The sequence below is a fragment of the Melanotaenia boesemani genome, chromosome 5 (genome assembly GCF_017639745.1).
Source record: "Melanotaenia boesemani isolate fMelBoe1 chromosome 5, fMelBoe1.pri, whole genome shotgun sequence".
Lineage (NCBI taxonomy): Eukaryota > Metazoa > Chordata > Actinopteri > Atheriniformes > Melanotaeniidae > Melanotaenia > Melanotaenia boesemani.
The window spans coordinates 12,527,267-12,553,348 of NC_055686.1; the positions used below are offsets into that span (position 1 = coordinate 12,527,267).

The window sequence follows — 26,082 nt, forward strand, 5'->3', positions numbered from 1 at the left end:
TTGTTTTGATGTTTTGTTTTATGTTTTAACTGATTTTAATTGTCTTTTGTGAGATGACCTTGGGTCTTGAAAGGCGCCTTGAAATAAAATTTATTATTATTATTATTATTAGACTTTTCAAGGATGAAGCTTAACTCTTGCTTGAACAGTACAAAAGTTAACTATTTCATAGCTACTGCTTAATTTCGCTAGCTTAGCTTAATTTAGCTTAGCAGCTGCCTTCAGTGATCTGTGATTGGGGATAATGATTGAATACTGCTCATCTTTAGTTCTAACTCCATTTTCACCTGCTACCTGTGATTTTAATTGATTCTTTATTGTAGAATGGGATGTCTGTAAGATATCACTCATCTATTTAATGTTTGTGAATACCAGGCCAATGGTGTGGATGATATGAATGGCTTTATCTTGGTGCTGGGTATTTATGCTGATTATGTAGTTATCCAGAGTGGTTATTGTTGTTTTTTCCAGATGAACAGCAACTTTAATTTCATGAAAGAGTTGTAAAATGTTAGTAGTGATAAAACAGAAAATGGCCTTTGTGTTGAGATTTAGTGTAGGTGGACTTCTTTGAATGCTAAGAGACTTAGAAATTAAACTATTGTTCACATTTCTCATCCAAAAAACACAATTTAGGATTATAATGAGGATGTAAATACCTTGAAAGGAAGGCATGTTTTTAGCATTTAAAGGCCCCTTTTTCCACTTAGAATATACATCACTGTAATGTGTCCACAAAAATGTAATTTGAAGCATTAGAGTTTCCAAATACAACAACCACAACCTGACAGGGGTGGTTTATCTGATGATCTTTGGGTCATTATAACCTATTACACTTTTTGTTTTGTTTTGTTTTGTTTTGCTTTTTGTCTTTTGACCATGCTCTTAGAAATAAACGTGTTTTCCAAATCTATCAGCCAAAGATTTTCACCATAGACTTTGAAAGCACGTAAAGTCAATTACAGAGAATATACATTTAGTGAAAGCAAGAAAACCTCATATCCCCTGATACATGGATTCTTCTGTGGTGTATTAAGTGGTTTCTTTGTGGATGCTGGTGAACAGAGGATTGAATAGAATTATATGACAACATGATTAGATTTTATTGATTTGGTAGACCACATGAGGTTCTGTTGCGGGGGGCGGCAGGGGGGGTCAAACATAAATAATGTAGCCCCATAAATACTTACTATGCAGACCACAGTTATCCTTGTGAAATTATATTAGCATCAGCAAAACTGAAGGCAGCTGGAGTCGTAGGAATGCAGTCATCACACTGTGGTCCCTGAATTCCTGTCTTTATTGTGTTTAAGATATTATAAGACATTAAGTTGAAATAGTGAAGGAAATTTGTTGATGTTAAAACACAACAAAAAGCAGGCAAACTGAACTTCTTGACAAACACTATTTTGGCTCCCTACAGGTCGATAGTCCACTGCAAGTCCAACACAAAGAAAAAAAGAGGAAACTTTTGACATCCAGCTTTTAATAAGAAAGCGAACAACTACTTTTATAAAATTATGAGAGTATCCCAGTTGTCTCTGCTACAGCAATTGTAATGGTATTAATTCTCACACCAATGAGTCCTTGGTTATAAATCTATGAAGACCGCATGGCAGGTCTTGGAAAAACAACTATTTAAGTTTACTGGATTTGAAGTTAATGGGCTACAATGTGGAAAACCACTGGATCGACCCTTTTAAAAAGACTTCTCAGGTAACACTTAGAGTCTTCTGAGTTTTGGGAAAGGATTCCAAGCTTGTGATTCCTGTCAACCTTCTTTGCGTGAGAATAAAAGTTCAAGACTTCTGTTCTGGATTATCAGACCTTCTCCTCTTTTCTTCCTAACTTCCACTCTTCTTTCATTGGTTGTCAAATTCATTTTATTCCTTCTTTTCCCCTTTCCTCACCCATTCCAACCATCATTTCCCTTCTTTTGTTCCTATCATCTCTGTTTCATCCTTTTATTTTTCATCTACTCTCTTACCTCACTTTATTTCGTCTCCTACAAAGGAACAAAAGGAAGCTGTGCTGTGTTAGTTTAACTGGAACGCTCCATCTTTTTTTTTGTCATCTACACCTCTTTTCTCATCTCCTCTGTTCCTACCTTTCATGTTTCCCTCAAACATTTATTTTCTTTCTTTTTATCATAAACCATTCTTCTCTTTGATTTTGCTTATCTGTCTCTTTTTCACATAAATCAAATAACCATCTCTGTCTGTGTATCTGCACCAACTTTTTTTCTTTCCTTTAAATTTTGTCACTTCTGAAAAAAATCAACAAATGTAGAAGTAAACACATATCTTTCTATTGTATTAGGGTGTCATCTGTAAGCAAATGTGGCCAGCAATGTCCATCCATCTGCGATTATTGCATCTTAACTTAAGTATTATCACATCTTCCTGTGTGATGTGTAGCCTGCAGCTTTGATAAAATTGTGCTGAAACTTTTCAATATAAATTCCTCAAACCTGGGGGTCACATATATCTGCATTTCTATGTTTCCATTATGTTTATGGGTTTCTGAAAAGAAATCTGCTGTAACTGACTGTGCCAAATAGCAGGCAGACTGTTGCTACTTGATTTATTATGATGTCTCTACTGCCGGTGGACAGTTAGCAGCTGAATTAGTTGATTTGTTTTAATTGTTGAGAGAAACGACTTCTGCTGAACAAAGTTGGTTTGACAGACTGTGTTCACTTAATTAATCCAAAATACTTCCAAGCGCTCTTTTTGAGATTTCTTTTTCTTGTGAATTCCTTTTAGGACAGCTTTGTTAGCAGATTTCCTTAATTTTTGCAGTAACTTAGCAAACACAACATTATGGTGCGTTCCAGGTGTCTTGTAATTCCAAGAGTGGTCAAGAGAAGGTGATGTCATTACCAAGTAATTGGTGTTCCCTTTGCACCAACTTGGAAAAAATGGATGCTTCCAAAATAGAACAAATGTGCACCATGAAAACACCAGCCAATTGTTGTGATAATGATTAACAAACCACGCATACTGACGTGATTTTTCACACACAACCCCACCGTAACAACGTAATTATCAATAACAACAACAACTCGTGGTCCCCGTTCTGGCAACTAAGGTAAAATAACCACTGTGGCTCCCTGAGCAAGGCCCTCAAACCCCAACTGTTTCCCGGGCGCTGAATTTGGCAAACCGATACTCCTAGTGTAACTAGTGATGGGTTCAAAACAGAGGACGAATTTCGCAGGATTCAAATAAAGTTGACTTTAATAAAGCTAACTTTAAAACCTTAGTGGATACAAAGATATTTAATAAAGACAAGAACAGGTGGTACTGGGCGCAGCCATCTTTAAATCTGGAAGCTTTGTCATTTGCTGCAAAAATTCCAGCAGATAACAAAATTTCTAAGACAACTAGAACACAATTAGCTTATTTCACTAGGAGGCTACCAGGGTACGAGCAAGCCAGGCTGACAACAAAGCGCCCTCTACTGGGTTACAAGGTGTACTATCTGCCTGAGGCCAAATGTTAAATTTGGTAGAAGTACATCCAGAACATCCAGATTGAATTTTTTTTTTTTTATTCTAACTGGTTACTGGTTACTGACATTGCCCACATGTCTCACATTAGACTTTTCATCATCTGTTCTTCCTTTCATCACTCCTTTCTTTCCTCTATTCTATTCTTCTTCCCCTGCTTTTTCTTTCATTACATTAATTTTTTGCAGAACTTTTTCTGAAAATGTGTTTTACTTCCCTTTAATCTAGCTGTATTTCCTTGAGGTCCCTTACTTTTCTTCAGCTCTTCCTCCATCCGTTATCTCCTTTTAACACACCTAGTTTACCTTATTTCCCTCATCTCTGTCTGCTATTATTTCTCTTTCACTTATTTTCCTACAACCCCCCTTTTTATCAAAATTTTTACGTTTTTATTCCTCCTTTTATACTTTTAACTTTTGGTTCTAGTTGCCTTAACCCATGTGTTTGTTGTTTACTGTTGCTATCCTACTCTTTTCCTACATTTTCTCTTCTGTCCTTACAATTTCCTTCATCCATTAATTAATTTTCTTGTTTCGTCCTACTATCTATCAACATGACAGTTGTTTTAATGTGGGAGCTAATTAAAGAGCATCTTTGTCTTATTATCTGCATTGTTGTGGTTCATCAACCACTCATTTCCTTTTTGATTTTTCCATCATCTTAAAGTCCTTGCTGGTGTTTTTCCATCTTTTAATTTCTCTGTGCTTCCCTCTCTGTCATCTTTATCCCACAGGCGCCACAACAGCTTCACACACACCATCCTGTTTCCATTATTTCACATTGACTTCTATTAATTTCCTGAAGACTTCATCTAACCCTAAACCTTGTCTTCATACTGTAATAATGATTGTCATTATGGGAACTTGCACCATATCTTGATTAGCACACTCGCACACATAGATACATTTGTGCTATTAAACATAAGTGATTTAATGGGTGTATGTGTGTTTGTGGGTGAAATCAGTCAGTGGAGGGTGTTGAAACTAGTGTAAACTCCATGACATTAACACTTATCATCCAACTAAAGTGACATCCAAGCAACAGTGTGGATGCAATAACAGTAACGCAACCAGTACATAAATTTGTGGGTGATGGCTAAATGCTCCGCACGTTTTCAGATTCTAACCAAAGGTTGATTCATGAGTTGTAATTTGGAAGACCGAAGTTCAACAATTGGTCAGAACTTTAACAATAAGCAAAAATTGTTTCATCTGATTCTTTTTAGATTCAGCATTAAGAACAATGCTTGGTTACTATTATTTATTTCATGTCTGAAAATGGTTCATAACTAAATAATGGCAGCACACAACTACTGAAAAGGAGCCCAACACCATGAATGTACTTGCTTTTAATTATGTGTACACCTAATTATCATGGCTTCCTTTCGTATATTGTGTTTGTTTGAAGCATGCTTTTGTGTATGTCCTCAGAAATAAATGCTGTGTTCAAAAGCTGTAATACACAAGTAACCACGGGGGCAGAATAGGAACAATTTGATTGGATGTAAAGTCTGAGGATTGACAGGGTAAAAATTATGGAAAATTTGGAAGACAACACACAATGGGCTTGTTTTAAGGGCCTTACACACCATCTACGATACTACTGATGCTGCTGGGATCTGCCATGATCCCAAATTAATCAGTACTGTCCTCCTCAATTGTCATTATGTTTGCTTTGTTTACACAAATTCGGCAACTCTAATGCATCCCCTAGTGTATAGGTATCATACACATGCAACTATATGAATAAGTACTCTTATGGAGACGGTTGACTACGCAAACCAGAGGTTAAAGGGAAATACATACAGAAGGCCCCTGTAGCAGATTACCTTGTATAGTGTCCTTGTATACTGGTTTTACTTGGAAATAGAAAGGAAAAATTATAGTAAAGCAGTGCTTTCTGCAACCTTGCTACTACCTATGTCTTTACCTTTTATTAGGAAAACAACACAAACACCTGTTCAGTCGTTTAACTGCTGTGTTATTTTGTTTTATCTCTGAGAGCCAAGAATGGGGTTGTTGTTACATCTAGCTCCATCTTCTGTTTTGATATCAATGTTTAAGCAATTATTTAACAATGCTGTTAAAAGTCTGATGTCTGTATCAGTTACTGATGAAGACCCCTAAAGCAATATACCTGACTAAATAAGGTGAACTCAGTACATCAAAGCAATCTAAAGCATCCTCTGTTAGAATTTCTTTCCATATTATAGAGCTAAATCTGGGGCATGTTAAACTAAATGTAACCGATTCACTTGTCTAGGTGTGAAAGAGTGAAATAACAAAGTTAATTTTTATATTTTTATACAAGCAGCCATCATGGGAAAGCCTGGCAATGAACCTGCCAGTGCATGACAAGAAAATTTGCGGTAACATTGTGGTTAACAAGCTAAAAGTTGGAGGAGTTAACACAAGGCTGCATCTCAAGGTGTCACAACCAACCCCATTTGAGTTTTTGTACCTTGAGCTGCCAAGTTATAACATTAATCAAATAGATGCATCATTTGCTGTGTTTAAAATATGATATATAAACACCTTATTGTTTTAAAATGAGGTTAAATAACATATTTAACAACAATAACATTGTTATCCCTGATCCCTTATAATGAAGCTGTGTACTCCCTATTTTAAAGTTATGATTCGGCAGACTGAAAATAATAATTATGACTAAGTGACTATGCAGAGATTTCTTCCAGTCATTTATTTGCAGAGCCCATGGACATTGGCTCTACAGATGTAATGTTGTTACTGATGGATATTTTCAGATGGAAAAATAGAGAGACTAGAAAGTTAGATAGCCAATCACCATCTTCCTTCTTCTGGTCAGCTGTCAGTAATGTGCCGTTTTCAGACATTACTGAGGCACAACATGGTACTAACTGCATGTTTTCTTAGTTTTAAAGCATCTATCTATTCATATGAAAGACTAGACATATGATTAAGTTTATTAACCCTCCTACTGTTGTAATCCCAACTGATGTCTGATGGCACATTTTAGTGCATATGAGTCTTTGCAGATTTACCTCCATTAGATAAACAATGTTTGTTTTGGTCTGAAATGATGTGGTTCTGTTGCATCCAGTGGCTTCCAAATAGTTTATATTGTAATTTTAAGTTGAAATATTTTTTTTTCTTTTTCTCAAAAACTGCTCATTGGATCCCCTACACTGGTATTTTGCAGCATAGATGAACATATAACACATCGGTGGATCTAAAAATATGGCCATCTCTAAAGTATTAACATTGTGGAGACTCAGGAGCTGCCACTATCTGAAGAAGCACATCCGAAGGTGAAACCCATGTAGCATCTAAACAGAAAATTACTTTAAAATTTAACAGTTTGGTTTGTCTAAACTAGGGATCAGGAACCAACTCCAGACCTCTTGAGCCAGTGTCCTGCAAGTTTTTGATGTTTCCCTGCTGCAACACATCTGACTCAAATAACAGGTCATTAAGAGGCTGGTGCAGAACTTGACAACAAGCTGTTGGAGAACCACCTAATTCGAATTGGGCGTTTTGCAGCAGTGAAACATCGAAAACCTGCAGAACACTGGTCGAAGAGGTCCGAAGTTGGTGTTTGTCCTTTTAATCTGGAGTTCTGTTGTCCACACAAACATTACCTCACAGACAAGGAAAATGGTAGCACGTTAAAAAAAAAAAAAAGTCTCCGTAGTTATGGTTCTTTTATTTATAGTTGCTATCTGGAGAAATTACAATAACCATGATGATGTTTCTGTATGTTTTGAATAATTACTTCAAGCCTTCTTTTTGACTGACTGCCTGTTTGAAATTCATTTGGCAGATTTGACGTTAATATTGTGACTAACCTTAACCAGCTAACCTGAAAGTGTGTGTGTTTTTATGTGTGCATGTTCTCTTGTAGCTTGCAGATGGAGCCAGTTCAGCTATCATTAACCTTTCAGCCTCTAGTACCAGCCTCCATGTAGGTAACAGTCATCTTTTCACTTATTTCATTCATTCATGCATCATGTTTACCTGTTCACTTGATGTATTGCTTGTTTTGTTACCATCCATCTGCTTTTCTCTTTCGTCACACCATCTTGCACTTTACGGGTCTGCTCACGTTGGCAACAAACAGCACAAATTTTAAAATCCAAACACACTGATGCTGTAGATTTAACCCATAAGAGCCTGACGTGATACATTTGTCACATACAGTTTCTGAGACATTTTGCTTCAATTTACGGTATAAACTTTGCTCAAAATCCTGATGAACACACTGTGATTCTTGTCTTCTGTCCCATAAGAGATACCCAGAAGCAGAAAACCACATAATATTTTTAAACTATCACATGGTAATAAATGGTAGATTTGAGTTGAAATACATACAAAAATCTAAAACTGATAAATGATCCATATAAAGTGCTAAAGTCTAGGTCTAATTTTTGAGTTTTATTGATGCAGTTGTACTTGAATGAGACCCTGATGGATAACACTGACTATAGAGATTTGAGGACTAACCTGGAAGGAATGAAAAGAAACTCTTTCACGTTTTGCTGTCTTGGGCTGTGTCCGAATGTCCACCCTACTCCCTAACCCCTCGTTCACTACATAGGGCTGCACTACATAGCACACTACATAGTGACTCATTCTCTTGGCGATTCGGACATGAAGCTGCCTATTTTTTCGTCGCCGCAAACCACGTAACTACTGCCGTCACCACGGCAACCACAACCCACGTCAAGATGTCATTCCAAATCCAATCCAAAGTTTTGTGTAAATATTTTTATTTTTTATTCCTTATGTTGTATTTTATTCTTTGTTTGCTTATAGGTAATTTTGCGCAGCTCAATTTTTTTGCCTCCTTGCGCCATTGTTGAGTTTCTGCCCACAATGCATTGTGGTCTATATTGACCTGTCTAGTGACCATTAATGCTCACTACTTTTCAAGATGCATTGTGGGTAATTTTGAGTGCCCTACTTTTTTCTTTCTGGACATTCGGACACTCCGACAAAATGGCGTGACCCCTATATAGGACACTATGTAGGGAGTAGGGAGCACATTCGGACACAGCCTTGGTCTTGGCTCATGAAAAAGCATCCTACAGATCTGGGTTTTACTGAGCGGTGCGCTCCGAGCCATGTGGTTTCAGAAGGAATCTGATCCCTGATTTGTACGGGAGACCGCGTTCCTTGTTACATTCTTCCATGTTATTTTTCTAAGCCAGGTCAATTTGAAGACTAAGCTTGACCCGGAGCAGACAAGCACACACTTATCCAGCGGTGCTTTCTCCTTCCGCACTCGACAGTAATTGGAGGGGGTAATTTCTTTCTCTCCAAACAAAGATATTTGTTTTATTAAGGGTCAAATATTGAAACCAGTCAAATTAAAGGCTCGGCTTTCTGTTTTGGTCTGGGCCAAAGTCAACAGAGCTGCTGTAGATCCTCTACACCACAACTCTCTGTAAGCAGACAGTTACTAGAGGGAGGGATGGATGAATGAGAGAAGGTTAAGGATGGCGAAAGTGACTGGATGTGAAAGAAAAAAACTCTAAAGAATCAGAAAAGATTTGATTGAAAGGAGGAAAAGACTGAGCTAATATCTCCTGGCACCAGAATCAGAAAGCTTGCGCTCTTATGTGTTGTAAATCCTGGCTCCTTAATCTCTGGCTCAGATCCCCAAAACTGGGGAATGGGAGTATGTCTGATGATTACCAGATTACTGCAGCAGAGTGTGTGCTCTGTAAAACGGCGTCCAAGGCAGATCAGTCAGATCTAGTTTCAGAGTTGGAAAAGTTGAAGATGATTGTCTGTCAGTAGCGTCATGACTCCAAAAACCTCGGAGGCTCTGATCCCCTTTCGACATATCTGAGATCTAACGTGGCTCAGATGGAAAAGGAACGTTGGGTGTCACGTCTCATCTGGAGAATCCGTGCTTGATGACAGTATTTGTCACGCATCAAACCAGCCTCTTTGTTTTCTCCTTGCTATAAGGTAGCTGCATTTTAAAATCAGCATATAATGTGGTTTTTGAGATGATTTTTTTTCTATAGGTGATGTGTTTTACACGAATATAGCTTCTTCAAAAAAAATGTGGTTGTGCTGCACCTCTCTTTTCCCATTATTTCTCATCAGAACTATTCAGGTTCACTTCCAACCACCAGTCAGATTGGGTTAAAATCTCACTTTGAAAATGTTGTAGTTTGCCTCAACTTCTATAAATCCTTTTCTGCCTGCGTTTAGAACCAGAGAAACGCACTGAAATGGCTTCATGCCAGGTGACATTGTGGCATTTTGGGGGGGTTTATGAAGCACACATTTATGGCTCTCTAATGACACTGTGACCAGAAACAAGATGTCAAAAAAGCTTACTAAATCATTATTGTTTTTCTTGTTCTGCTAATTTCAGCTACAGACTGATGTAAGCTGCTGCTCTTTTCCAGAATCTGAGAGCTGCACATATTTTCAGCCCACAATGTCATCCAGGTGCATTCATGCAGTTCTCGATGGTGTGTTGCTTTTGCAAGTTAACCTTGGGACTAGTATCAGATTTAAGCGTATTAGATGGATATTTAAAGCTGTGTAACAAGGAGTCCTTTTCTAAGAACTACTTACAGACGGCCCTCCAAGCTGAAGAGGTCTTCATTTCTTCATTAGGTGAAATTTCAAGGATGCTTCTGTGTATTCTCAGTTTTCTGTGTGCATGCCAGAGTTGGTGCAAACACAGGAGGGATTATATGCAAACTTTAATTGATCTTATTTGGTCTGGACAAACCACAAGGACAGGGAATTAGGACTAGTCCACAACCAACTGATTTTGGAATAACAAGGTCTGTAAACAGCTGGTGATCTTTGTAAGCTATTTAATGGAAATCTATAAAGACAGAATGAAATTTTGTTTAGTGACTCCATCAGTCGGCAGCAACCGATTAGCAGCAGCAGATTAAGAAAGTAGCTTTCAAAAATACCCCTAAAAAACATTGTGGCATCTTTGTGAAACATTTAGCTGCTCAAAAGCTGATATCTCTGTAGAAGATGTGCTTAAGATCAGAGCAGAGGGATATAAGGGCAGCAAATACTCTGCAGAGACATGTGTACATTAAAAATTGCAAAAGAGGTGACCACTCTTCCAGTTTGGCATGCATGGCATGTGGACATCCCAGCCACAGAAAACCACCCTCTAAATGTTTGCAGTCTATATTCAGTTCTGCTCCAGACCATTTGAGGAAATTATTTATGGCATCAACTTAAGCAGTTTAAGCTTTATTACAGAATGATCAGTAGCCACAAATTCTGTATAAAATCTTGGTTGATTTCCTCCTCTTCCTATTGCAGACACTAATGCAGTGCCATTCTACTGCTATTTCCTCCTCTTTTTCTTTTCTTTTCTTTTTTTTGGTGGTATAACTGTGCTTCTACAAAGCTCTAAAAAAGCATAATTTTTACTGAAGAATACGGCATTTTGAGTAATAATGTTGGTGTGTTTTTGGTGCTACAAAGTAACCAAAATATCAGATCAGAGTACATAAAATGTTGTGTGACATTTAATCAAAGCTAAATGTTAAACATATTTATTCCCACTGAAGCAGCTAAACTTATTAGTCTAATGAAATTATAAGGAAAAAATGGGACATGATAATCAAAATAATAATAATAATAATACATTTTATTAAAAAGCACCTTTCAAGTCACTCAAGTAAACTGTACAATAAAATAAATAAGCTCCTATCTTGTAGATTATTGTACTTTTTCTTATTGGTTATTGGGGCTTTTGGACTAACTGGAGTTAAAAATCACAGGAACAATGGAAAGAAAGAGCTTGAGGTATTTAAACTTAAAATCATTCAACTTTCTGCACACTGATACGGAAATTCGGACGATTTCTTTGTGATGAGAAATCCCCACTTTTGCAAGCCCAACTCTATGCTGAAAATGTTTAAGATTGACTTTTTATGTGTAAATCATCACATACTTACATGGAAAATAGAAATCTTTCAGAAGAAGTAAACGCTGCTCACCATCTTTTTACTGTGGTGATGTTTCCATAATGGAATGAAGTCCATCACCACTAACTACCAATTTCTTTTTATTTTGTTTATTCACCAGTAGCCACAAAATCTGGTACGCATCATTTCCTGCACGTCAGAATGGTTTTCAAAGAAAAGCGCTACCATGAATGATGCCTGCGAGTAAAGCGGTAAATGGAAAAGCATTCAGGAAGCAGCTCTAGATTGAGTCACTTCTGTCTAATGTCAGTCACTGATGGCAAAGAAGACGTTTGTTTATGTGAAAATGCCACAGATTTTTACTTGAAGTTTGGTGCTCTGCATTGAAACCACAGTGGAGCAAATGGCAAATACAGTCAGTCTTGCTGGTTCTATTTCTTCACATTAACTAGTTTGTTTTGGAGATTCTGAACGGGGTCAAAGAAAATGAGACTAGATTTTTGGCTGAATAGTCACCATCCATCCATCCGTCCGTCCGTCCTCTACTACATATCTGGGGTTGGGTACATATTAGTTAGGGTTAGTACAGAGCCATTTGTGGGGATCATCTCAATACTCAAAAAAATCATAACCATTTAACAAGGCCAGGCAGTGAAGGCCCCAACTCCGAGGAAAAACCCAATCTCATTTTGACTGTTAAATACTGTTTCTATGAGATGTCATTGTCTGTGTGCTGATAGAACATTGTTTAAATACAACAACAGCTAACAAATATGTTTTCTTATTCTTAATGCAAAATTTAAACAACTCTGAACAAGAATAATTCTGTGAAAATTTGAGAAAATTAAAGATCAATGACGAAAACTAGTGTTGTTGTTACAGCATTTGAGATCTGGCTGCACTGCATGAAATACTGTCACAGTATTATGTGACTAATTTAGTTGCATAGTACTTCCATCCATCCATCCATCCATTATCATGACCGCTTATTCCATTTCGGGTCGCGGGTGAACTGGAGCCTATCCCAGCATTTTAACAGGTGAGAGGCAGGGTAAACCATGGACAGGTCACCAGTCTGTCGCACGGCCAACACAGATAGAGACAAACAACTATTCACACGCTCACTCACTCCTAGGGAGAATTTTAGAGTGTCCAATTAACCTAACATGCATGTCTTTGGACGGTGGGAGGAAGCCGGAGAACCCGGAGAGAACCCACGCATACACGGGGAGAACATGCAAACTCCACACAGAAAGGCCACCACCCTCAAGGTTCGAACCCCATGCATAGTACTTAATAAAAAAAAAATTATTTGACTCAGCACAACCTGCTGTTGCATCAAGAAATATATGAGATGTGCTCTGTGGTCAGTTCAATCCACATTTCTGCTTCTTTAAAGACACATTGTGTGTTTAACTAGCTCACCTGCAGCCCTGATCAGCTTTTTAAAACACACAGAGCATCACACTGGATATAACAAGAACATCCACCAAAGGCTTAGTCTTCCTAAGCAAGGGTGGGTCATGGCTCAACATGTTTAGCCAAATTGATCATTAAAAAATAAATAAATAAAAAAGGAGAATTTCCTATAGCAAGACTTTAAAGGATTATGTTTAATATATTATTGAGTAAAGGTAAAGTAAAGGTATCAATGGACTGCTGAGCAGCTAAAAATCTTGTGTTCAGCAGGAATGGAAATGAACAGAAAATGTGAAACAAAGTCAATATTCAGTTGCCATTAACATTAAAAAAGTGTCATTTAAAGTAAAAATGATGCCTTTAAACATTCATATTAGACAACCTTGGTGGGTTTGTGTGCAATAATGGCACCAAAGTCTACATTTTGTTTACATTTTCAGGATTGAATAAAGTTAAGAACATTGAAACTTAAATCTTAAATAATGATTCAAACATAAATTTTCAAGTTTTTGTTGCATTTCAGAAAACTTTCTACATTTTCTTTAGATAGGTTTGTTCTTTGTATTTTCTTTTTACAAAATATTTATGGCGATCTATCTGGACCACAGAATGCTTCTAAGCACTCCGTTATTTATGTGTGAACTTTTTAAAGCCAGCTCTTCTAACTCCAGTCCTGCTGCTGTGACCTCTGACCCTGCTGTGGACGGGGTTTCCCCATAAAAAGCTTTAATGAAGCAGTCAGAACTCTTATGTAAATCCAGTCTCTTTGCTCTCAGAGCTCTTGGCAGTACCAGTCCGGTTTGGTTAGCCTGGCTTTCCCTGCAGGGCGTAATGATAGGCTGCAAACCGCACTGACACCCAGAACAGACCACTGCAGGCGGTGTATGTGTGTGTGTGTGTGTGTGTGTGTGCTCGATCTCCAGGGTACATGCTTAATACATGTTGCAGCCTGGAACGCTCCACCGACGGCCTTAATCTGTCTGAATCAGGAATTGTGGACTTGAGCGAACACACCCTGACACACTGGTGGGCGCGCACACACTTTCTGGCGCCCCTGTCATCAATGCTTGGCACTGGCTGTACACAGAGGGCACATTAACACACAGCAGACACTTCACGCCTCAGACACAGAGCGCCATGCATGTGTGTGTGTTTAATGCCACGTGCTGCTCTTTCCATGCCATGCTGCCACTTTGGAAAAATGAGGAATTCCATAGCTTCCCTTCCCTCTTTGTGTGTGTGTGTGTCTCTGAGTAATTGTGTGTGTGTCTCTGAGTCTGTGGGAAGTAGGAAAAAGGGGATTCCACACAAACTGACTGCCATAAGGGCACTTTTGTTGTACATTTATGCCTAAATGCACACAAAGGAAAAAGCGGAGCATGCGTCACCAGTGTGTTTTAAGATCGAGTGTTCCTCGGAGGGTTGAAGGTTGCAGGGCGGCGACGTGTCACACTGAACCGTACATTTGCGTGTGTGTATTGGGACAGCATGTAGGATCTGCCCCCCTCCCCTGTTTGTCTTGACTGTTGTTTCCACATAGACAAAATCATTAAAAAGACTAAGCTCTTGCAGGAAAATAATCATATTACCAGTAGTCAGCGTTGCCAACGTGAGCAGACTTTTGCTAAAGTGGTGCATGAGGCAGCGTCACACTTGATAAGAGCTCATAACAAGGGTTTCATTCAAATGGGTCGCACGTCGTCCCAAGAATCACATCATAGGAATCAAACTGACTCCCATCCAAACCTCAACATTTCAAAACAAAGAGGTATGTTTCAGCCTCAAAACAGAACGACATTGTAAGACCTCAAAGTGACTCATAGCTGTAATAGTAAGACTTTAACAGCTTAGGCCTTCATGCCAGCAGTCATTTTGTCATAGAGGGATTATTTCTTTTTTTCTTTAATGGTGCATGTTTCATTTTGGAGTGAAACCTTTGGTGTTTAATGTGAATTAAATTGTGAGAAAAGTGCTGAAAAGCTGCTTAAAGTGTGTTATTTTAATATGTGGCTACATGCTGTCAGCGTTTGACTGAGTGTGCAGCACATCATGATGCTTAATTCTTGTCTTTCACTGTTAACGCGGACACTAGATGTTACAGTGGGTAAGTCTGTGAGCATGCTGTCTTACGAGAAAAAAGAATATTGCAAATATTTTAAAGGTCGAGGGTTGTAATTCAGCACCAGTCTGTTCAGATTTATGTTGATGTCTTTTTTGTATGTGACACTGAAATCTGACATATGACATCATTTTGAAGCATAAAGCCAGAGTGAACAAACAAAACAAAGATATTTTTTTCTTAAAGAAAAATTGGTGGATATGAAGTTTGTTAATTGATAATCAGAGGTTCACCTCTTTCTTTCTAAAGAGCACATCCATGTCAGGTTTATTATTTGCAACTTTGAGTCTGATGGCTATTATATTAACTCTCCAACACTTTGACTTTTCCATAACATTCCCAATAACCTGGTCCTTATTTTCCAGTGTGGTTTTATGGATCTAAATAAGTAAAAAAGGCAATAATTATTTAGATTGAACCAATATTGAGAAATAGACTCATTTGTCTTTCTTTTCAAGAAGGAAAATAGTAATATATTAAGAACCGTTTTAAAGAAAATTTTCAAATAGTAGCTAAATATTAATCTGTTTTTATTGATTTATAATTAAAACAAAAAACAGTGCCACAATATTTAACATACAAAATTTTACTGATGCTATATGTACAGTGATGCTTTATTTTTTAATCTTGACTTTTTATTTATTTCTTGTTTTTAGCTATTCTGTAGAAATATTTATAATGTCATATTTGTATATATTCTATTAAAATATAGCTGTATCAGCTATATATATTACTGAGGCAAACTTGGTAATTACAATGTGTGTTTATAGGAAATGTTAAAATATTTGTATTTGTTTATTCTTCAGGTGAGACTCACTTATGTCTGCTGAAGAGGCTAATATGCAAATATACTATCCTCACCTATGTATATTGTAAAAAAAAAACAGCCTTTAAATATGTGTATAATGTAGTGGACACTGCATCAAAGTGTGAATACAATGCAGCACGAGCAGGGACCAACAGTCATCTTTCTGGAGCTTTTTGCATGTTTTGCACTGTAGATAAAAATCTCAAAAACTTATGTTATGCTATTCTTCTGCTTCCTACATCGATGCAGCTTAAATTCCAATATTACAATGTCTACTTTCCACACCTTGTCAGGCTTTACGTTACTACTTATGCTTATAAGTAGGAAGAATTGGATTTTGGGTGTGAATAAAACCATCGACCAGTTTGACACTAATTCGATTTAATTGAGTTCAGCTTTATGTGTATGCAGCCAAATCACGGTAAAAACCATCTAAAAAAAAAGTAAGTAGTTGTAAAGATACAGTCCAATTGTAATCAATTTAAACTTTCTATATGATCCACATTAGTTCAGCTTATAGCCTAATAACTCTGTTCATAGTGGAGGAATCATACCGGGTGCATGTGCGTCACGTTACGGCTGTGCCGCGGCCCTTTTAGTCAATGATTTATTTTATACCGTTTGCGCTGCAGCACGTAACAGAGGCGTCCCAGAGACGCGTTGTCTCGGCTGAGTCTTATTTTTGACGCTCTACGCACCCAGAATGCATCAATTCCGCAGTTCAGACAGGGACAGACAGGAAATCAGACACGGGAGCAGTATAAAAGCTTCCAGTATTTTTCCAAAATAAAAGCATCGTGCAGATTTGCGCTGCTGAACCATGAAAACATTACGTCTTTAACCGGTAAGGCGGTCTTAGTGTTTTTTATTTTTATTTATTTATTTATTTTTTGTCATCATAAACGACGAGACGTTTATCTTGGAAGTGGAGGATCTCAAGAATCTCCACTTCTGTTGTGATTTTGCGATCTCGCGGATCCTGTTAGGTGGACTGCACTCGCAGGTGCTCCACACCTGACACGCTCCCGGTATAAAATGCCACGCCATGCAAGTCGGAACAAAACTATGGTGCAGCCCTAACGTGGCGCACACGCGCCCGGTATGATTCTACCATAAGCCTATTGCAGCGTGAGTAACGGGAGGCTTAAAGGGTCACCCAAATCAGATTCAACTATATAAAAACTTCAGTCTTATGGGCTCGACACATGGGAGGCGACCAACGACAGCAACAGGCGAAACTCATTCATTGCGAAACTCACACAGGTGAACCTGAACACACGGGATGCAACAAGCAGCAGCGGCGGCAGCAGTGCTCTGAGATCGCTTTTCTCCAAGACATTTGAGTGGTTATGATGTTGGAGGGAATTTAGACATTTTCAAAGCAGTCTGTAACAGACAAGGTGTGACGAATGAAGAGCCAGAAGATTTTACTCAAATTGGCAGAAATGTTACTGTTGACTCCATTGTACAAAAGAAAAAGACAACCCTGGGTTTATCTTATTTTATAAACAAGGAAACAGCATGGGGAATATTATTAGTTGGCCAAAGTGTGTACACTAAATTTGCCACTAAATCATCAATAAATTTTCACTAAAATCAGAAAAAAAAAAAAAAAAAAAATCGAACAGCATATAATAGAATACTAATTACCTTCATGATGATAGCCAATAAACCTTGCTCGTCTACGAAGCATAAGGAAATAGGTTTTCTGCAGTGTTAAAATAATTATGGGTGTGTACAGGTAGGACTGTGAGACGACATGAGGGAAATTATTATGATAGTGGAGATAACTGCACATATTTAGATGGTTTCTACTAATAAACTTTCATAGATTTTAGTTGTTTCTTTTAAAGATTAAATACTTCAGTAAATAAGAGAATAAGAGAGAAAGTTCATACTTGGTTTCTGCCTCTTGATCGACTGTCCAGGTACAGAAACTTTACGATATTAAAAACATGAAACTCATTTCAAAGTAATTATTGCTTTCCTCATTGCTGCAAATTCACTACAAGGCCATTGCTTTGATTCACCTTGATGCATTATTAAATACTTGTGGAACTGAAAACCCAAACTTTATGACTTGGAATTGATTTGATGCCTCAAAACTAGGATTTCAGACTTGAGTGACACTGTTAAAAGAATATATCTCCTCATTCCCTGAGTTATAAAAACCACATCAGATCCTGAGCAGGTCAAACATTCACTTTAGAGAGCTTGTAATCCACTGAGACAACTTCTGCTTCTCATCAGTGATGCTGCCCACACACACTGTTCTCATAAACATACAGAGATAGAAAAGTCAATTTGTTTTGATGGAGACCCCCCTCCCCCCCATTATTCTTGATTTAAGTGGAATAAGAAGTAGCATGGGTCCTCTCATGTACACGTCGGGTTTTGCCCACTTTGTGCCTCTTTTTTATTGCAGTGGTGCCCATTTCCATTACCTCAGAACGCCCTTAAACCATGACCTTAATGCCATGGAGCCACCAGAGACAATTTTTACTTGTGTTGACGTGAGTTGGCCAACTCCATCTTAGTATGTGATCACTGGAAAAAATCATGAAAAGTAGGTTATTCCTGACCCCGTTGGTGAACCAGTCTGCAAACTGGCATCAGTACGAAACTTTGAGTGGGTTTGAAAGGTCAGAGGTTGTTAAAGGAGTTCAGCTCTAAGGAAAAATCTGACTAATAATGATGTAATATCCACTTCAGTGGGCAGAGATGATTCGTTGGGAGAATGCCTGAAGTCAATTTTGTCACTTCAGTCACAAGTCAATAAATACCAAATTTAAAAAAATACATTTAATGCAAATGGTCAAACAAATTTTTAAGGTGCTAAACAGAAAAAGCAAACAAAAATTCATTAATTTGGGGGAAAGACCTTTTAAAAATTAAAGTCAACTTTCATTACACTGGAGAAACACTTTAAAATTTGTTTTCATTTTATTATATTTATTTTTATTTTATTTATATTTACAGGCAGAAGAATCCATGGATTGGTGGAGTAAGTTTTACGCATCCACTGGAGAGAAGAACAAGTGTGGAACCTATCTGGAGAGAGGCTTCGACACTCTGATGGTAGGATGTATGAAATTAATCAAGAAAAGGCTTAAATGCCAGATTCAGTGTGCTGGGTGTAAATGTTATGGGGCTGATTGTGTATTTTAAGGTGAAAGTTCAGTAGACTGAGTTAAATTTATAAAGTTAGTAGTTGTGGTAATGGTTATAATAATAAATAAAATGTTGACTTAATTTGTTGATTACAGGGTTAAAAGATGTTTAAGTAATGTGATACGTTCTCAAAATTTTAATTGAAAAGACTTAAAGCCAATACCAGCTAAACACAATCAGATCGTCTTTAAAGGGAATTAAAAATCAGGTTCAACTTTAAGCTTTTTGGTACATTCAGTTTTTATAATGAAATTCTCAGGCAGTTTGTTGAGTTGAAAGTCTAAATTCTGGAGGAAATTATATTTATACTGAGTTGCTCTTCTTTTCCCCGAAGTATGATAAACTGATGAAGGGGAAACCCATCCAAACCTTTTCCTAAATGTGAGATGTGAGTGTACCTGAAAGAAAAAAAGAAAAATTAAAAGTAACTTTACAAAACTTTCTAAAAAATAAGTCTTTTAAGTAATGTGGATTTCCTTCACTTTCCCTCCAACCACTAAAGCCTTTAAGACTCAATCATAACCTTCCAGAATAACATTTGCTGTATTTGCTGTTGGCATCTAAAGATGCTGGAGCTGGTGCTCTAGGACACTTGTTCCAGACCTGTTTATCTTGGAGATTCCCTTCATGCAACTACCAAAAACTCTCGGACCCCCCCGCCCTGCCCCGTGCTGAAACCATGCTTAGTTTTATGCTTTCATTAGCTAACATCTCACCATAAATGATGCATTATGGCTAAATCCTGTTCTTTGATAAAACCCAAGTTAAGTGTCTCTCTATTTTTTTTCAATATGGACAAATAATCTGCATATTGATAAAATGGTGCAGAAAAAAATCAAGTTTACCTTGACATACCTTAACTAATTACCACCGTAGCTCCACCAGCTCACTGACCTCATTCAACCACAGTACAGGGGCCAGAACTGATTGGATGCACCAGGTGTGACCTGCTAATTTTCTTTTTTAAATGTTTGACTAAGGATATATGTTTAAAATATTGTCATATAGCAGATTTTTGATGACACCCATTTAGTCACTTTGATACCTGCTTTAAAAACTAATGTCAATTCCACGTGAATGAAATATCCAAATAACAGAAATAATTTGATGAGAATTCAGTAGTTGCCATCTTTTGATTATGAAAAATATCAGAGTGGACACAATAAACAAGTTGTCTTTTTTTTCTAATTAGAAAAGAACTCTTGATGAATTCTTTTCTGAAAATATTTGGAATTAAAATATCAAATTTACTAATTAATACATTTGCATCTAAGTCCCACTAAAGGCTTGAACGTTTCAGTCGGAAAGATGCAGCCAGATAATGTGGTTAGAAGCTGTATCACTTCTCTATTTATTGGGTCTTTAAGCACTGAAAAATTAGAGCTGAGAAGAGTTTAACAGGCTAAATAGTTTTCAAAAAGGTTCATTTTTGTTTACATGAATGATCTTTTATGTAAAGGATTTATAAAGCTTATTGATAGTTATTTCTTGTAAAGCATTTGTCAGTATTTATGATTAAAGGGAATTTAAATGACAAATAAAACATGTGTTGGTATAACTGTATTAATAGTAAATTGGATCTTGTAGAGTCCGATCCAGTTTACGTGGTCTGGAGATTAATTTTTCTTGCGTCTATATCTTGAGTTTTAATTAAAATGGATAGATGCTTTGTCATTCCTATCCCAGTATTTTATCCATATTTTCATCTAATTTGGTTTAAGAAAAAAAAGGAAAAGAATAAAAGTAGATCATACTATACGAACACAATGAACAGAACTATTACAATATCAAATTCAAAGTTCAAAGTGATACTAATTTGCCACCAGTTTGTCAGTTTTGGTTACAAAGAACATAAAAAGAGGCATCTTTCCACCTATTGTAGCCGTGTTGGACACGATGTTAAAAACTGGGACAGGGACCGCAGTCCAATTAAATGGGCAAAACACAGATAATTAAGCAAGAACGGCCTCTCTCCATTCAACAACAGTAAATACGTCATACCCAGCAGCACAGTTAACCTCCTCGCTGAGGTGAAAGTCTTTTTTACTGCCTCATAACTGCCTTGAAAGTTTCCTAAATCACTCAGAAGTTCAGAATCCTTTCAGTGCACTGAGCATTTTCTCAGCATGTTCATGAGGACGGCCTCTGATTGCTCCGATGCTGATTATACATTCAGAACTGAAAGGGAGGTTTTCTTTCTATGGATGTGTAACATTTTCCAGTCATTAGTTTTGTGATTGGTGCAGTTTATGGCACAAAAACGTGACTCACTGTTGCTTGAATCCATCACATTTATTCTTTCTATATATTTCTTTACTCATGTTGTAGATTTCGGTTTCACTTAGAAATCCATTTATGTGAATAAAACAAATATTTCTACTGCTTGTGTATCCACAGACATAAACAAAGGCCTAAATTTTGACTTTAAAAAGTTTAAGAAAAGCAGCAGAAAGATGAAGATGGCGTGACTCTTGGTTCCAGTTTCTTTTTTGTTTGTTGCCCAATCGTCACCTTTTAAATCACATTTCCACCCTCTTGCCTGTTCCCTCTGTCAATCTTTCCCTTCTTCCTTCTCCTCCTCCTCTTTTCTTCTCATGCTCTGTCTTGAGATCCCGGAGCCGTGACATTCCGTCCGTTTTCCAAACTGCTCCGATGATTCATCCGGGGCTAAATTTGCCGTTCAGATCGTAGCATTGGGACGATTCAGGGAAAAAGGCTGCTCACTGATGTCAGCAACGTCTGAAACAGGCCTTCGAGAATCGTCGTTAACGTCTATCTTTAGTCTTGTTCTTTCGGGGTCTGCCACCATCCCAGGAGCCTCTTTCTCTCCTGCCATCACCCACGCTCTGTTCAGCTCCAATCCCAATTCTCTTGGTCCGTGCAGCGACCTTTCTTCCACTGGGACTCAAAAGACACGTCAAACTTCTTTTTTGATATCCAAACAAATTACTGATCATGTTTGAATTTTTGCTTTTTAATGACTTCTAACCTTTTCCCTTAAAGCTTTTTCATATCAGCTTTCCACTTTTTGTGTCTCCTCACTCCTATAGGACCACTTTTGGTTGATTGTCAACTATAATACTCGTTTTCTGCACATATCCTGACTTACAGAAGTATATCCAAAAAGAGCTGTGGTATTATTATTTTGTTGGTGTGAAAAATACGTTTGAAGTAACAGATTTTATAATCTGTTATTACATTAAAACATATTCAGAACAAATTTTAGGAGAACTAAAAGAACAAATTGGTCAAATCACAGATCATTCTCATGGCAGGGTATTTCAACATTAGCCTTTGACTTTGTGAACCCTTCCTTAAACACCATGACATCAATGTTCGGTATAAAAGAACATTTCTTTGTCTTTTCCTTCAGATGAAACATTGAATTATGGGTAAAATAAAATGGCACAACAGAGAACAATAAGTGCTTGCCCAATAGTTAATGACTCTTGAAAGGCTCCTTCCAGTTTTGTGGTGGGTGTTTTTTTTTATTATTATTCAGGAAACTTATTAAATGGTTTCACTCTGGCTGATGGAAAGACTCTGAAGTCGCCTTTTGAGTTTTTGCTACATGTCAAAACCTTCGCTCTAAATTCACATGACATCTTGATGGAAACGAGCAAAACGACCACCGAGCCACAGATGCTTTCGTTGCTTTGCCTCACTCCCTCCCCCTCCTCGCTCCTCCGCCTCCACTTAATCCATGCCAGCGCCTCCTTTTTATTTATTCCCTCCCTCCTCATGTTCCTCTAGTTTGTTTGAGAAGCCCTTTGCTCTGAGCTGCTACTGTGGCAGGGTAATGAGACAGTATTTCCAACCTTTCCAGCTGTCTTTAGCTTCTTCTGAACCTATGCAGCCACCTTTTTAGTCTTTGTATACCTTTGTATACCTCCTCTGATCCCCACTGTTGTTTAAGTGTTTTTAAACCATAAATATCAGCAGAGATGTCATCTCCAGGCCTGTCTTGACCTGATAAAAACTCTCTTAAACCTAACTTTTCTCTCATCCCCGACTTCGTCACTGCCATTTTTCCTCACCTTTCTGTTACTGATTCCACCCCCAATGTTCCCACTTTTGCTTTCAATGATCACATCCTGAGTAATACTGAGGTTTGCATTGTACAGATAGTGTTATGAGAAAGAAAACACAACTCATTTTCTTAATGCTGCCATCTTGACCAGGATGCCCTGGAAGAAAAGAACTTGTATCTCAATCAGAGGTTCTACATTTAGTCTTGATCAGGTCTCAAATTTAGGTAAATACAACCTCAGATGAATAAGAACATAATGACATTCTGCTCTATGTACTTATTTATTTAGCATAAACTACGCCAAAATGCAGAAGCAGTGTACAAAAACTTAACAGCTTGTAGACCCACCTTTAACAGCAACAACTTAGAGCAGTTGTTCCCAACCTATTTCCCTTGAGGACCCCATTCATGCAAAAACTAAAAAGCCGTGGACCCCCTGCCGCACCCGTGCTGAAACCATGCTTGGTTTTATGCTTTCAAAAATGAGATTCTGACCATAAACAATGTGTTCTGGTTGAGTCCTGTCCTTCAATAAAGCCAAAGTGAAATTAACAACATATAGTCTTACCTTTTTTCTTAAAATAGAGACAGTATGTGGACATTCATAAAGATGGCTCTGAATGTTCAAAGACTTGAGGACCCCTGTGCTCTTTTGGAGACCCCCTCGGTGGCCCCGGACCCCAGTATGGGAACTACTGACTTAGAGCACCATTGCCTCACAGCAAGAAGCTGCTTTAAACCTCTTCCTGTGTTGAGTTTGCATGTTTTCTCTGTGTGTGCATGATTCTCGTCTCTGTGTGGGCCCTGTGATGGACTTGTGACCTGCCCAGGTTGTACCTCGCCTCCTGCCTGATGGGCAGCTGGGATAGGCTTCAACTCCCTTGCAACCCTGACTTGGATTAAACTAGTGTAGAAAATTGATGGATGGATGATAGTTCTCAGATTTATTCATCATTATGAAGAATGTTTGGCACAGTCTTCTTTCCAACGTTGCTCCAGTTCATTGTGGTTTGCAGGCATTTGTTTTTGTAAAGCTTTCTTAAAGTTAAGTCATTGCATTTCAATCAGGTTGAGGTCTGGAGTTTTGACTGGGTCGCTGATTCTTTTCTTTTTCAGCCATTCTGTAGATTTGTTGCTTTGCTTGGGTTCCTTGTTACATGATCAAATTTCTGCCAAACTTTAGCTGTGACACAGATTACTTCATATTTGATTGTAAAATACTTTGGCCTACTGGAGGGTTAATGGTCGGCTAAATGGCTGTAAGGTGTTCCAGAAGTCTTGTGGCTTGTAAAGACAAAAATTTGCCATAGCTAATTACCTATTACTAACGGTGGTTTCTGCTATTCAATCATTGTGTTTTTACACACTACTTCTGAATTTTGGCTCAGTTTTCTTACATACGTAATGGCACAGTGTAAAAGTTTTCATTTGGCCCTTTAAATTCAACTTTCTCCCTCAATGTTTTTATGTCAAATGAAGAAACACTTGAGTCACAGCTTGAGAATAAATGTGAAATGTTTTGTAGCTTTTGATATAGTGACGACTACTAAAGTTGATGCTTTATTAGTTTTGATAGCTTTAGGGGGAAATATGGTTTCTAGAAAACATATTTCTTAGAAACGGGGAGTTTGATAATTTGTTTATATCCAAAGCAGGACTGTTAAACCTCGTTTTCATCAATGGGTCCTGACAGTTTGTTAAGTTTGTTTCCAAAGTCTACTGTACGCTTACCCAGATGTATCACCTGGACTGTGATAGATGCATTAGCTACATACTTGAGTGATGTCATAGTAGTGAGATACCTTCCTTGAATTCTAATGAAGAACGAGACACAGAGGAGGAGAATGGTGGACATCCAGCACTTTGTGTTCTTTCTTCTTGGCATGTGGCTTTAAACAACAAGAAATCCATTGTATATTTATACAGTATATGACACTATTGCCACTTTGTTCTTAGTGTAGAGTCACACAGGAAGTGATGATTCTTTTAAACAATCAATGGATTGCAGTGTGTCAAGCTTCAGCCTTTAGGGCTGGATTGGTAAGATTGGGATCCCCATGGACTGGTCCCAAAAAAGTTGAACAGGTCAGATTGGATATTCTGGCAGATTTGCCATTTTTTGCCTCTGGAAACACAAAAAAAACCTTTGACCCAGACTTGTTGGTGGAAATGGGGTGTTAGGGAAATTTGCATTATGATAATTTTCATGTACATAAATGTTCATAATAATGCAGTGATTCATATTAATGCTAAGGTTAAGTTTCTGAGAGTAGTGTCAGACAGATAGCACAAAGTATGTTAATAAAGACTCTACAGAACCCAGTCTGACTCCTGGTGAAGTTAAGGTCTGATTCCAGCTGCAGTCGTATTAAGGTCAGTTATTTACTTCAGCCAAAGTAGATGTCATGTTTTTGCTGGCATTGGTTTGTTTTGTTAGCAACATAACTCAAAAAGTTATTGATGGAGTTAATATAATTTTCAGGAAATCTCAGAAATGGAATAATTAACAACTGATGAGATTTGGAGAGTGATCTGGATCAGCGTCGAGATCCAGGAATTTTTTTTTTAAAAGGATTGTTAACTATGGGGAGATAGGGATAATTTTGGCATTAGATTTTCTAACTCAAAAATAATGCCCACAATCATTAACAAAACAAAATTACAGCAGCTTGGCAGAGGTCTGCGCTCTCACCCTGAAGACTAACTAAATCTCAATTAGATCCTTGAAATAAGCAATACCTCTTTCAGTAGCTCCTAATGTGTTAATGTTACTGCTTGCAAAGTTGCAGCTTATACCATAGAAACGATTCCAGTAGAAAGTTAGTTGTTGGTGGGTGCATACTGTAGATTCTCTTGCTAAGTTGGGCATCTACAGTGTAGACTCATAAGAAGTCCCCTTTTATGGACAGAAGGCCTTAAAATAGATAGAAATGTCTGTGTCCTTTAAATTGATTCTAATAACAAGATAAAACTCTTCTTTAAATAAATGAATGTATATAGTTTCAACCAGATATGGTTTTAGTACAAACCATTTTTTGTGCTTGCATTTTCATCAACCTTGATTTTTCTTTTCGTTTGCATATTCTCTTTCCCCTGGTAATGGGTTTGGTCTTTGAGT

The 26,082-nt window shown here is 37.6% G+C and overlaps 1 protein-coding gene across 8 annotated transcripts in view; it reads left to right on the top strand.

The window, feature by feature from the left end:
• The window catches only part of dysf (dysferlin, limb girdle muscular dystrophy 2B (autosomal recessive)), a 104,362-nt gene that overhangs the window by 50,718 nt on the left and 27,562 nt on the right, over positions 1-26,082 (top strand). For 4 of the 8 annotated variants that reach the window (XM_041984991.1, XM_041984996.1, XM_041984994.1 and 1 more), the window contains 2 exons: positions 7,394-7,453; positions 18,743-18,841. In XM_041984991.1, the coding sequence (XP_041840925.1) occupies positions 7,394-7,453; positions 18,743-18,841 (159 nt within the window). Of the gene's footprint in view, positions 1-7,393; positions 7,454-14,928; positions 14,941-18,742; positions 18,842-26,082 lie in introns of all 8 variants that reach the window. The other 4 variants (XM_041984992.1, XM_041984993.1, XM_041984995.1 and 1 more) reach the window with 2 other exon arrangements.